The sequence below is a fragment of the Sorex fumeus genome, unplaced genomic scaffold, assembly GCF_029834395.1.
Source record: "Sorex fumeus unplaced genomic scaffold, SorFum_2.1 ptg000261l, whole genome shotgun sequence".
In the NCBI taxonomy this organism is placed as follows: domain Eukaryota; kingdom Metazoa; phylum Chordata; class Mammalia; order Eulipotyphla; family Soricidae; genus Sorex; species Sorex fumeus.
Genome location: NW_026606318.1, coordinates 75,796 through 88,864, shown reverse-complemented (window position 1 = coordinate 88,864; position 13,069 = coordinate 75,796). Strand labels below are relative to the sequence as shown.

At 48.7% G+C, this 13,069-nt stretch overlaps 1 protein-coding gene across 1 annotated transcript in view; it reads left to right on the top strand.

Moving 5' to 3' along the window:
• The first annotated feature begins 8,039 nt into the window (after positions 1–8,039).
• Positions 8,040–13,069, top strand: part of TIGAR (TP53 induced glycolysis regulatory phosphatase) — a 28,526-nt gene continuing 23,496 nt past the window's right edge. The window contains exon 1 of the mRNA XM_056109027.1: positions 8,040–8,185. Within this exon, the coding sequence (XP_055965002.1) occupies positions 8,154–8,185 (32 nt within the window). The 5' untranslated portion in view covers positions 8,040–8,153. The remainder of the gene's footprint in view (positions 8,186–13,069) is intronic.

The window sequence follows — 13,069 nt, the reverse complement described above, 5'->3', positions numbered from 1 at the left end:
AAAAAGAATATCATAAACTACCCATCCTCTCCGTCTGTTTCTGCCCTCTCTCTCTCTCTCTCTCTCTCTCTCTCTCTCTCTCTCTCTCTCTCTCATATCCAAAGATGGAAGAGGGTCATTCTGTGAATCCTGATGAATCCTCGACACCACGGCGGCAGAACCATAAGCATCTACCTCTCCCATTCACTTCCTCTTCCCAACAGCAATTGGGCTTGGAGGAGTTTCTGTCCCCACTTGGTGACAGGCAGGAAGGCAGGGCATGAAAAGGGATTAGTGGCCGCGGGGCTCCAAATCCAGGGAAGTGCCCCTGCAGCCCGGCAGGCGAGAAAGCATCTTTCAGCCCTCCATCAGTGGCAAAGCCCTTCAAGTGGCAGATCTGATTGGGGGGCAGCAATAATGGGGACCACTGGGTGGCAGATGTCAGATGTCGGCGGAGTTGCTGCCAAAACAAATCTCCCTCCACCTTCAGGCACGGAACGGATGGAGGATGGGGGCCCAGTCGGGCGGGCAGCTCCTGCTCCCTTGGATCATCGGTCACATTATTATTTCTCAGTCACTGGACAAAGCAGATGGTTTGCCGTGCATCCACGATGTTCGGTTGGCTGAGAAATTCTGTTCTGCCATCAGGGTACAGCATGTAATCACTTATGACAGTGGGTGGTGCCAGGCAATCCCTGCCAGGAGAAGAATCCAGGGCTTGCTTTCATTAAATTTGCATAACTCACTCTGAATGCCAACTTGAACGCCACAGAAGGAAAAGCGCAAAGGACCTAGGATGCTGGGACAAGTGCAACATCACAGTTCTTGGGGGTTGGGTGGGGTTCAAGACTCAACGCCTCCTCATTGCTGCCATCGGCCTTGTCTGTCTCCTTTCCCTTGAACTTCCCCGTTTCCTCTCTCTGTTCTGGTGAGTCATAAAGAGCTTTAGCTTAGAATTATAAAGTGTCCTGATCCGGCAAGCAGAACTAATACCAAGAAACCACACACTCATCAACCAAGATTTCCTTTCCAACATTCCGGCTTGGGCTCAATTAAATAATTACAACAATATGTCAGCTTGCCTTAGCACGTGTGAGCTCCACAGACATGAATGATACACACATGTTTGCTGCTAGCCAGTTCCTAGATGAGTTTCTCTGTGCAGGACATCTTGCTTGATTGTATGTGTATTTTTTTTTTCTGGGGGTAAATTCTTTTTTTTTTAAATTTTTATTAGTGAAACACCATGAGGTACAGTTGTAGATTTACAAATTTTTTGTGCTTGGGTTTCAATTATACAATGATCAAATACCCATCCTTCCACCAGTGCCCATTTTCCACCACCATGGATCCCAGTACCCCTCCCACACCCCCCCATCCCACCCTGCCTCTGTGGCAGGGCATTCCCCCTTGTTCTCTCTCTCCTTTTGGGTGTTGCAGTCTGCAAAAGAGGCATTGAGTGGCAATCATGTTCAGTCCACAGTCTACTTTCAACATGCATCTCCCTTCCTGGGAGGATCCTCCAAACACCCTTTATTTGGTGCTCCCCTCTCTATCTGAGCTTCCCTTTCCCTTAGAATGTCCGGCTGGCCTCTAGGCCATGGAGTAATCCTCCTGGTACTTATCTTGGCTATTCTTGGGTATTAATCTTCTATTTTGTACTGGGGGTCAATTCTTAATAGAAAAGTGCCAGCATTTTTTTCAACACAAGCATTTTCATTTCTTTATCGATTTTGGCTTTTGGGGGACCATACCCAGCAGTGCTCAGAGGCTATTCCTGACTCTGTGCTCAGAAGTGCCCCCTGGAAGTGCTTGGAGACCATATGCAGTCTGAGAATTTAGCTGGGGTTGTCCACATGCAAGGTAAATGCTTGGTCTCAGCCTACTGTATAATCTCCCCAGCCCTCAGCACAAACATTTTTTAACATAAATGGCCCGTTAGAAAAACATTTGACATAAATGCCGTGTGTGTGTGTGGGGGGGGGTGGTGGTGGTGCTGAGATCAAATTCAATACATACAAGCAGTCTGAGTTTCATCTTCAGACTCTTGTCTTTTAATGCACGTCTCTCTTTTCTTACAATAGTTTTCTTCTTTCTTTCGTTGTTTTTTTTCTTTCTTTTCTTGGCTTTTTGGGTCACACCTGGTGATGCACAGGAGTACAGAGGTTATTCCTGGCTTTGCACTAAGGAATTACTCCTGGTGGTGCTCAGGGGACCATATGAGATGCTGGGAATCGAACCCAGGTTGGCTGCATGCAAGGCAAACTCCCTAATCCGCTATGCTACTGCTCCAGCCCCTCTTACAATAGTTTTCTATCTTCCTGTTTCCTTTTTCTCATTAAATCACAGATGAGGACCAGAGCAATAGTACAGCAGGGAGGGCATTTATTTGCCTTGCACATGGCCAACTCAGGTTTGATCCCTGGCATCCCATATGGTCCCCCAAGCACTGCCAGGAGTGATTCCTGAGTGCAGAGCCAGGAGTAACCCATGAGCATCACTGGGTATCACAAAAAAAAAATCAAAAAATTTAAAAAATTAAAAAATCACAGATGAGGGGAATATTCCCATATTTTCAGTTTGATTTCTAACGGGACAAATACTGATTGAGTTTCTATTACAGACTTGACACTGAAAAACAAACACCAAACACCCCTCCCTGAATAAAATCAAACCCCAAATAAACCCTGCCACAGTAAAGGCTCTTGAGGGGGTCCAGGGATATAGAATTCAGTGGTAAAGTGCACGTCTCTCTTCAGGCAGAGTCTGATCTCTGGAGTCACCCCGATGCTTAGTGAACTCTGATGGCACCGGCACCTTTGATCTCTGACAGCATAATTGAAGAATGTGGCCCAGTAATCAGCACGACCAGGTGTACTCAACTCCTAATCACCACAACAGAAACAAAAGCGGGTGGGAAGGGGGTCCGTGCAAGACCTTTAAAGTCCTGCAGGTTTCAATTGATCACAATTGTTGTCATTCTATCAGAAAAAAGGAAAATAAAACCCTTTACTTGAAACAATCATAACCAAACATTTGACTTGAAATTTCAATGACCGGTGAAACGTATAACCAGCAATTTCAGCTCACAAGCAAGCCTGTGTTTGATTACATTAGAATTATTCGCCCCCTCTCCCCCTGCCACCATGCTACTTAGGGAACTTGACTCCTAACCCCCACTCTTGTCGTCGTCCCTGAACCCACATTCCAAGCATATCAGCGACTTCCTCTTTCCTCATCTTCAGCGCAGTTTGTAATTAGAGGTTTGTGGGAAAACAAGAGCTTCAATCCAACATGCAAGGAATAATTGAGCCTATAGAAATCGGTGCTAAATTTGGTGGGGAGGGCCGATGAGAAGTATGTAGAATTATAGGAGCAACGGTGCAGAGATGGTATTGCCATTTGAGCGTGGGAAGACTTAACAAGGAGTCTTTGGAGGTCAAAATCAGGATCAGGGAGATAGTCCAGTGCTTGCCTTTGCATGCAGCTGACCTGGCTCAATCCAGGGTGCTGGATGTGCTTCCCTGAGTCCTGTTAGGAGTGATCCCTGAGCATGGAGCCAGGAGCAAGCCCTGAGCAAGCCAGCGGTGACCCCAAAGCCCCCCTCCTCCAAGGGTCATATGTGGATAAAATTGGCCAGACATGTCTTATTCGAGATCTAAGAGAGGGTGCTAGATAAACAGTTAAACGGTTGAATAAATGAGAAGTGCAGCTGGAAACGGTGATCGAAAATATAAAAAAAAAAATAAAAAATAAGGCCCTCCCGTTGATCATTGATTTGCTTGAGCGGGCCCAGTAACGTCTCCATTGGAGACTTTGTTGTTACTGTGTTTGGCATATCAAATACGTCACGGGGAGCTTGCCAGGCTCTGCCGTGCGGGCGAGATACTCTCGGTAGCTTGCCGGGCTCTCCGAGAGGGGCGGAGGAATCGAACTCAGGTCGGCCATGTTGGCTGCATGCAAGGCAAACGCCCTACCACTGTGCTATCGCTCCAGCCCGATCGAAAATATAAATAAGGGATATTGGCATTAGCATTGACTAAGACCCCCGAGGAGTCTGATGAATGGTGGGGGGGGGGAGAGAAACAAAGGCAGGATCATGGAACACTGCAACACACACACCGTTGCAGCATTAATAAGGACTAATACTCACATACGGTAGAGTTCCCGTGGCAAGTTCCCGTGGCGTATTCGCTATGCCAAAAACAGTAACAATAACGGGTCTCATTCCCCTGACCCTGAAAGAACCTCCAATGAGGCACCGTTGGGAAGGACGAGTAAGGAGAGGCTGCTAAAATCCCAGGGCTAGGACGAATGCAGACGTTACTGGTGCCCGCTCGAGCAAATCGATGAATAATGGGATGACCGTGATACAGTGAATACTCACGTGCTCCTTCACACAGACCACGTAGCTCTGTAGGGGAGCAAACACTGGAGCCTGGACCTCTCACTCCCATCTCCACTCCAGCACCCACAGATCCACATGGGGCTGGAGAGAGAGTTGATGGGATTTAGGCTCTTGCCTTGCATGCAGCCCACCCTGGTCCCAATCCCCTGGCACTGCATGTAGTCCCCTGAGCGCCACTAGGGCTCACTCCTGAGCTAGGAATAATTCCTGAGCACCACTAGGTGTTGCCTCCAAAACTAGCACTTTATAGCACTGTCCTCCCGTTGTTCATCGATTTGCTCGAGCGGGCCCAGTAACATCTCCATTGTGAGGCTTATTGTTGCTGTGTTTGGCATATCGAATATGTCACAGGGAGCTTGCCAGGCTTTGCCGTGCGGGTGAGATGCTCTTGGTAACTTGCCGGATTCTGGGAGAGGGGCGGAGGAATTGAACCGGGGTCGGCTGGGTTGGCCGCGTGCAAGGCAAACGCCCTACCCGCGGTGCTATCGCTCCAGCCTCCAAAACTAAAACAGGAAAAAATAAGAGAAAAAAAAACCACAGAAAACTGTATCTGTCAGATCTGTACCTGTCCCTGAGTAACAATGTGAGAAAAGCACATTTCTGCCCTTTTCTTTTCCTCTTTAGTTTTATTTTGGGCCACATCTGGCAGTGCTCAGGACTTCCTCTTGGTCCTGCTCCCAGGGTTCTCTCCTAGTGATGCCTGGGGGACCATATGGTATGCCAGGGATTGAACTGTACTGTCACTCTGGCCCCAGAAAAGACCATTTCTGATCACTGCTCATGGGGTAAGCCACAGATTTTTAGGATAACTTACTTACCTGGGCATACCCTTATTCTGATTCCATCACAAGAAGTATAAAACACCAGTTTTTAGTAGAAAAACAACAACAACAACAACAAAAGAAACAAAGACATCAGACCTGAAGAGATCCTATGAAGGTAGGCACTTGCCTTGCATGCTGCTGACCTTACCACAATGGTCTCCTAGCACTGAACTTGCCCTGTATCACCACTGACCCACTACAAACCTCGAAGAATGGCGTGGATCAAATTCTCATCTCCTGAGTGAAGCTGTCAGAGAACTTCCACCATCAATCCTGGGGGTGTTCTGGGGATCAAATGTAATCGTGCACATCATCCTGCAAACTCAAGTGTCTCGCACATCACTTCTTGCGTGCTAAATGGAGATTCACGCTGTAGGAGTGCAAGCCCTGCCCTGCAAAACGTCTTGCTGAGAGAGGGTTATTCATGCGATGGGCTTTGAAGGCAGGAAGAAAGTTGTCTTTGCAAGGCATTTCCTGTAAACTTCTCTCTGCAAGACTCTATCACTGTATCTCTTTCAGTAGAGAAAGCAGAATTTAAACTTGCATGACTGTTTTGCTTTAATTTCCTATGTATCCTCTAACTGTTGTCCTAGCAAAAAAGGTTTTTAAGCTAATATCTTGGAGTCCCTTGGGTATCATCCACTGCCTCTGGGGTTGCACCCAAGTATATAGGTCTACATGTTACTATTAAACTTTCTTTTTTTTTCATTTTTTTTTAATTAGTGAGACACCATGAGGTACAGTTGTAGACTTACAAATTTTTGTGCTTGGGTTTCAATTATACAATGATCAAATACCCATCCCTCCACCAGTGCCCATTTCCCACCACCACGGATCCCAGTATCCCTCCCACCCCCCATTCCCCCCATCCCACCCTGTCTCTGTGGCAGGGAATTCCCTTTTGTTCTCTCTCTCTTATTGGGTGTTGTGATTTGCAAAAGAGGCAATGGGTGACAATCATGTTTGGTCTATAGTCTACTCTCAGCATGCTTCTCCCATCCTGGGAGGATTCTCCCAACACCTTTATTTGGTGTTCCCTTCTCTATCTGAGCTCCCTTTTCCCCTAGCATGTGTGGTTGGCCTCCAAGCCATGGAGTAAAATTCCTGGTACTAATCTTGGCCATTCTTGGGTGTTAGTCTCCTATTTTGTTACTTTATGTTCCCCAGATGAATGCAATCTTTCTATGTCTATCCCTTTCTTTCTGATAAACTTTCTTTTGACTTTTAAATCAGTCTGATGCTTGTTTATTGATCCAGTCTCTGAGAAATCCAGAGGGATTTAGGATTATCTTTTCTTTTTGCATTCGGACAAAGAACACAAATGCATCATCAAATGTGATCACTTATCTTAAAAATAAATGCAAGGCAATGTCAGAATAACACTATAATGATTTACTAGTTTTCTTTTCAGTTTTTCTGCTACATAGTGTACTCACTCAAGGTTTACTCCTGGCCATGTGCTCAAGGATCACTCCTGGCAATGCTCAGAGGTGCCAGGGATCAAATCCATGCAAAACAAGCCCTTACCCGTTGATTCTCTCCATTCCAGTAAAGCTATTTTAATTAAGTTTTATTCTGTATTTTGGCTAGAAACTGTGATCCCAGGTTACCAAATCAAAAAACTTGACGTCTCCAAAGCTCCCGGAGAATGCTCCAGGTCCCAAAGAGACCCGAGATCACCGGGAAGTCCCAGATGGGGTAGGTGCTGCATCTTGCCTCCTCCAGATGGAACCCTGGTGACTATGAGCCTCTACAAGCATAGCTCGGTTATGCAGGAACCAGGACTTTTACTCCAAACCATCTTGCACATCTCCTTATATACAAAGTGATCAATGGAAAGTAAATTATCCAACGTTTCTCCCTGAAAATCAGGCTTAACTCTTTTACAAACCACAACACCCAATAGGAAAGAGAGAACAAAAGGGAATGCCCTGCCACAGAGGTAGGGTGGGATGGGGGGGGTGGGTGGGAGGGTTACTGGAATCCATGGTGGTGGGAAATGGTTACTGGTGGAGGGATGGGTATTCAAAATAAATAAATAAATTTAAATAAAAAAAACAAACGACGTTCTAGAGGCTAGGTAACGCTCTCCAAGTCCTATAAGGCTGCTAGAGAAAACATTTCCAAAGAGATGATGCTTTTTTGAAAACGTGAAAATACATTCAGAATCAGTGCAAATCATCCAACTCCAATAAGAACCCACGGAGACTGAGAGTTGGTAAAAGGAGAGAGAAAAAAAAAAGCACTAAAAAGATTTATTTGTTTATTTATTTTTTTTATTAGTGAAACACCATGAGGTACAGTTGTAGATTTACAATTTTTTGTGCTTGGGTTTGATTATACAATGATCAGATACCCATCCCTCCACCAGTGCCCATTTTCCACCACCAGAAGATTTGAGATGATCAAAGGTGAGGGGAAGCAAGAGGAATTTGGAGATCAAGGGTGAACGGCCTGCGGGACAAACCAGACGAATCAGATTCTAGGGTAAAGTAAAATCTGCGAGATTTCTGTCGGTCGCCGCACACACACTGGCTGCCTGCCAGACTCCGATCAGATCACGCCCAAATCCGAGCCTTATCACTCGGGAGTCAGCAGGATGGAAGCCGGCCCGGGCGAGCTCGCGTCAACAGCGAACTCCGGGAGCCCCGCACGCACCTGCCGCGCGCCAATCACAGGCCTGCGCGCAGGTGACGCAGGCCCCACGGCGGCGGGCGGGGCCTCCCTTCGCACCAATCGCCTCCGAGCCCTCGGCCTCTCGCCCTTCTGATTGGCCCGGAGCGGGTGACGTCACCAGGCCCTCGGCCAATCGTGGCCGAGCCGGGCCGGCCGGCGGGGCTGGGCGGAAGTGGTGTGGGCGAGCCCGCAGTGCAGAGGCGCGGCGCGCTGGCGCGGTGCAGGGGCCGGAGGTGTCGCTGGTCCTCGCCGGGGCTCCCGAGAAGATGGGGCGCTTTGCTCTGACCGTTATCCGGCAGTGAGTATTGCTGTCGTCGGGTGCACCCTTTCGCCCTCTCTCTCTTTCCAGCCAGCGGGGTCGGAGTGGGAGCAGGGACCGTTGAGAGCTGTCATTCCTTCTCGTCCCTGCGTGCTGCTGCCGCCGCCGCCGAAGGTCGGCCTGCAGCGGGCTGTGTTCGAGGTCTTGGCTTGGCTTGCACCCCTGGCTCAGAGCGAGGGAGAAGGCAGCCCAGGGTTAGAGATAAGCCCCCTCCTCCGTGGGGTCCGGAGGAGCCTTGTGATGGTTTTCCCGTTACCCCGTCTCCGCATTTCTCAACACCGAATTTGCTCCCTTGCAGATTTCAAAGAAAGTTTGCACAACATCTCGTTACAAGCTGGTTGTTTTTTTTTTTTCTGTTTGTTTTGATTTTTTTTTTTTTTGAGGCTGGCAGTCTCTCGCTCTTTCTAGCCTCTTGTCCCTCCCCTTTGGATTATCTTAAGATTTATTTCTTTCCTCTATATATGTTTCCATGGCTGGGAGAGATAAGAGAGCCTCCTGCTTACTTTTTTTTTTTTTATCAGTAGAGGACATGCCGCTAAATAGTGTGATTGAGCCTCCTGTCATGCTTGCTCTGGGCACTGACTTGCGGGATTTTAATAAGAAGTGATTTCACGAAGAGCGCAGACGTTTCACGCTGATAGGTTAGAATCTGTGCCTCATCTTTTAGGAGCCTTGTCCTGTGGGTTGTCTTTGGTCACCGACTTTGCCTTCCTGACCTCAGTGTTCCTGTCTCAAAGGCGAGGGGTGATGATAGTCCCGACTTATGGGAGAAAGGTAAAGTTGGGGCAAGCAGCGGAGTGTAAGGCCATCTTTCTGAGGAGCCAGAGGGGAGCACTCTAAGGGCTGGAAGGAGCACGTGCTTTTGCATGCAGGAGCCCCCGGTTCGATCCTCTGGGTGGGTGGGAAATATCTGAGAATGAAAAGACTTCTAGGACAACTGGAATCAAAGCACAGTTCTCTGCGTAGGTAGCCAACAAAAGCGTTGTGTTGGCTCTGGATGCCAGTGGATTGAATTAGAGAAAGGCACTGTTTCTTTATGGAGCTCAAAGGGAGTATTAACAGGATGTAACTGTGTCAAGCCAGCTTTAACCGTCAGTTCTTCCTTGAAAATCAGGGCTGGAGGGATAGTACAGCAGGTAGGGCCTTTGCCTTGCATACCTTTGACCTTTGTTACCTTTTTGTTTGTTTGTTTGTTTTGGGTTCACACCCGGTGATGCACAGGGATTACTCCCAGTTTATGCACTCAGGAATTACTGTTGGCAGTGCTTGGGGGACCATATGGGATGCTGGGAATTGAACCTGGGTTGGCTGCACGCAAGGCAAGCGCCCTATCATCTGTGCTATTGCTCCAGGCCCAAGAGTCCTGTTGCTTTGACTCAAATGCCATACCTCCCGACCTACTGTCACTGAGCCTCAAAAGTGGCTCAGTTTCCTGTCCTCTTCCATTGGTCAGATTGTCAGAAATTAATTGCAAAACAGCCTGGCACCTTACTAAGACATCATTAGGGCCTTACTAAGACATCAACAGGGATGGTCAGAACTCATGTTCAAATAACCACTGTTTGTTTACAGTCTAAACATGCCTCAGGAAGATAGTAGGGGGTTGCTTTCCTTGTATGCAGCCAATCTTGGTTCAATTCCTGGCTCTGAATATGATCCTCCAAGCCCTGCCAGGAGTGATCCCTATTCACAGAGCCCGGCCTTGAGTAAGCCCTGAGAGCCAGGAGTAACCCCTGAGCATCATGGATGTGGCCCCCAAACCAAAAACTAAAGGGTTTGGGGTTTGGGATTTGACTCAGGCAGAGCTTTGTGTGTGTGTGTGTGTGTGTGTCTCCTGGGTTCCATCCCAACACTGTCCTCAAAACTCCCCTCCCCCCCAAGAAAAAAACAAGGCAAAGGAAATAATCATGCTTTAATTATCTTTCCTTTTCTCCCTCAAACCGCCTATCTTACTATCCCTTGAAAATTATCCTTGGGGCTGGAGTTATAGTGCAGCGGGTAGGGCATTTGCCTTGAATGCCGCTGACCCGGGTTCGATTCCCAACATCCCATATGGTCCCCTGAGCACCGCCAGGGGTGATTCCTGAGTGCCGAGCCAGGAGTAACCCCTGTGCATTGCTGGGTATGACCGAAAAAGCAAAACAAAACAAAACAAGCAAACAAAAACAAAAAAAGAAAATCATCTTTGTTTTCCCAGAAATTAACGCGTGTCGAGGAATTGGGATGAAGTGGTACATTTATCCTAATTTACATTTCCATGTCCCGTCCATCAGATGCTTTGGACTCGTGCCCCAAAATAGCTCATCCCCCAGTTTCCCGGCTCTCTCTGTGGCCCCCCGAGGACCTACCGCTTTGAATGCCTAAGAAGGGCACGGCTGGGGAGTGAAGCTGTAAGTGAAGGAGCCACAGCTGAGCCGTGCAACTTTGCAGGGCCTATAAACGGCCGTCCTGAGACTGCCCTTCTTGGCATGCGCGCTGGATTCTTGTGGGCTCGGGTGTTCTGTTCTGGAAAGGAGCCGGGCTGCAGAGTTTGAAAACGAGCGGTGCTGTGCCTGACTCCCTTCCGATGAAATTCTCCTGACCTTTCTGCTACCTCCTCTCCCTCTACCGATTCCCTACCCCAAGTCCAGCTTGGAGTGAATTGAAATAACTAAATCATAAACCTTTTTTTTTTTTTTTTTTTTTTGCTTTTTTGGGTCATACCTGGTGGTGATTGATGCTCAGGGGTTTTTCTTGGCTCTGCACTCAGGAATTACTCCTGGTGCTGCTCGGGGAACCATATGGGATGCTGGGAATCGAACCTGGGTCAGCCGTGTGCAAGACAAACGCTCTCCCCGCTGTGCTGTCGCTCCAGCCCCTCATAAACCTGTTTTTGCCACTTCCCTTCACCTCTCCCCAACCAACTTTTTTGTTTTTTGTTTTTTGCTTTTTGGGTCACACCCCGCGATGCTCAGGGGTTACTCCTGGCTCTGCACTCAGGAATCACTCCTGGCAGTGCTCAGGGGACCATATGGGATGCTGGGATTTGAACCTGGGTCGGCCCGCATGCAAGGCAAATGCCCTACCCACTATGCTATCGCTCCAGCCCCTCAACCAGCTTTTAAAACAGCGGTTCTAGGATTTTTTCCCCCAAACTTCTCAATAGAACTGGTAAGAACTGCCGGACAATATTTATGAAATGGTCTGGGGGAGAAGATATTGGTTAACAGTTTTTTCTGGACGTTGTTTTTCTGTGGACCCATCATCCTTTGCCTCATGTCTGCCTGGACCCGGTACGCAACATGTCTGGGCATGTTGGGGTAAAACTGTTCCCCAACAAGAAAGAGTGCTCTTTCTAGCTGCATACTCTGTACTATTGATATTGTGATGTTTTTTGTGTTTTCTTTTGGTTTGTTTGTATTTGGCGGGGCCACACCTGGCGGTGCTCAGGGCTTGCTCTGGGCTCTGTGCTCAGGGATCACTCCTGGAGGGGTTAGGGGAACCATATGGGGTGTCAGGGGTGAGCCTGGGTCAGCCATGTGCAAGGCAAACGCCCTACCCCGCCGTACTGTTGCTCCTGCCCCATCTATTATACATACTGTGATTTGAAGGTCAGAGTGTCCACTCAGATGCCCGCAGGTCTCCCCAGTCGAGCTCACCAGCCTCGTCCGTATTTCCCCCACCAGCTCCAAAGCTGAGTTTTCTCAGGACAGAGTCACCCATCTCTTCCTTCCCTGGCATCGGAGTGGCTGTGAATGTCCTTCCGCTCTCTCCCTGTTCAGCCCACATCTCAGTGTCTCTGCACGGTTCCCAGCACCACCTGGATGCTTCTTGGGGGCTGGGAGGCAGTGAGGGGCACTGGGAGGCCCAGCCGCCTCTTAGATGCCGTTGAATTCTAAGTTTCTTGGGAAGGAGCAGACAGACTGGTTCAGGACCCCGCTGCCTGGGCGTGTGGTCATGGTTAGGGACACAGGAAATCCTGTGCCCCTCAAAGTCCTTCAGAAACCAGACGCGTCTCGGCAGATGGATAGGAGGAACCTGTATTCATGGCACGTGTACCTCTTGCATATACGCAAGAGTCCCAGCCAAACTGAGCAGCTCAGTACTTGATCCTTTTCTTCTGGGCCACAGCTGGAGGTGCTCTGAGTTTACACCTGGCTCTCTGCTAAGTGATCACTCCTGGCGGGGTGACAGGGGACCACATGCGGCGCTGAGAACCTGACGTTGGTAGGCTTTGAACAGAGCAAGTGCCATGAGTTTTGTTTTTTTTTTTCTTTTTGAGTCACACCCGGTGACGCACAGGAGTTACTCCTGGCTCTGCACTCAGGAATCACCCCTGGCGGTGCTCAGAGAACCATATGGGATGCTGGGAATCGAACCCGGGCCGCCGGCATGCAAGGCGAACGCCCTCCCCTCTGTACTGTCACTCCAGCCACCTCCTGATGAGTTTTGACAGGGCCACTCCTGGCTTGGTTTGAGGGGACCATGTAGACCTTGGGGTTGAACTTGGGGATTCACAGGCAAAAGCATGTGTGCCCCAGCCCATGGAGTCATCACCTGGGCCCTTGGATACCATCTTTTTTTTTTTTCCTTTTTGGGTCACACCCGGCAATGCACAGGGGTTATTCCTGGCTCTGCACTCAGGAGTTACTCCTGGCGGTGCTCAGGGGACCATATGGGATGCTGGGAATCGAACCCGGGTCGGCCGCGTGCAAGGCAAACGCCCTCCCCGCTGTGCTATCTCTCAAGCCCCCCCATCATTTTTTTTTTTTATAATTGAATCACTGTGAGCTACAGCTACAAAACTTTCATGTTTGAGTTTCAGTCATTGAATGATCAAACACCCATCCCTCTACCAGTGCACAGCTTCCAACCATCAATGTC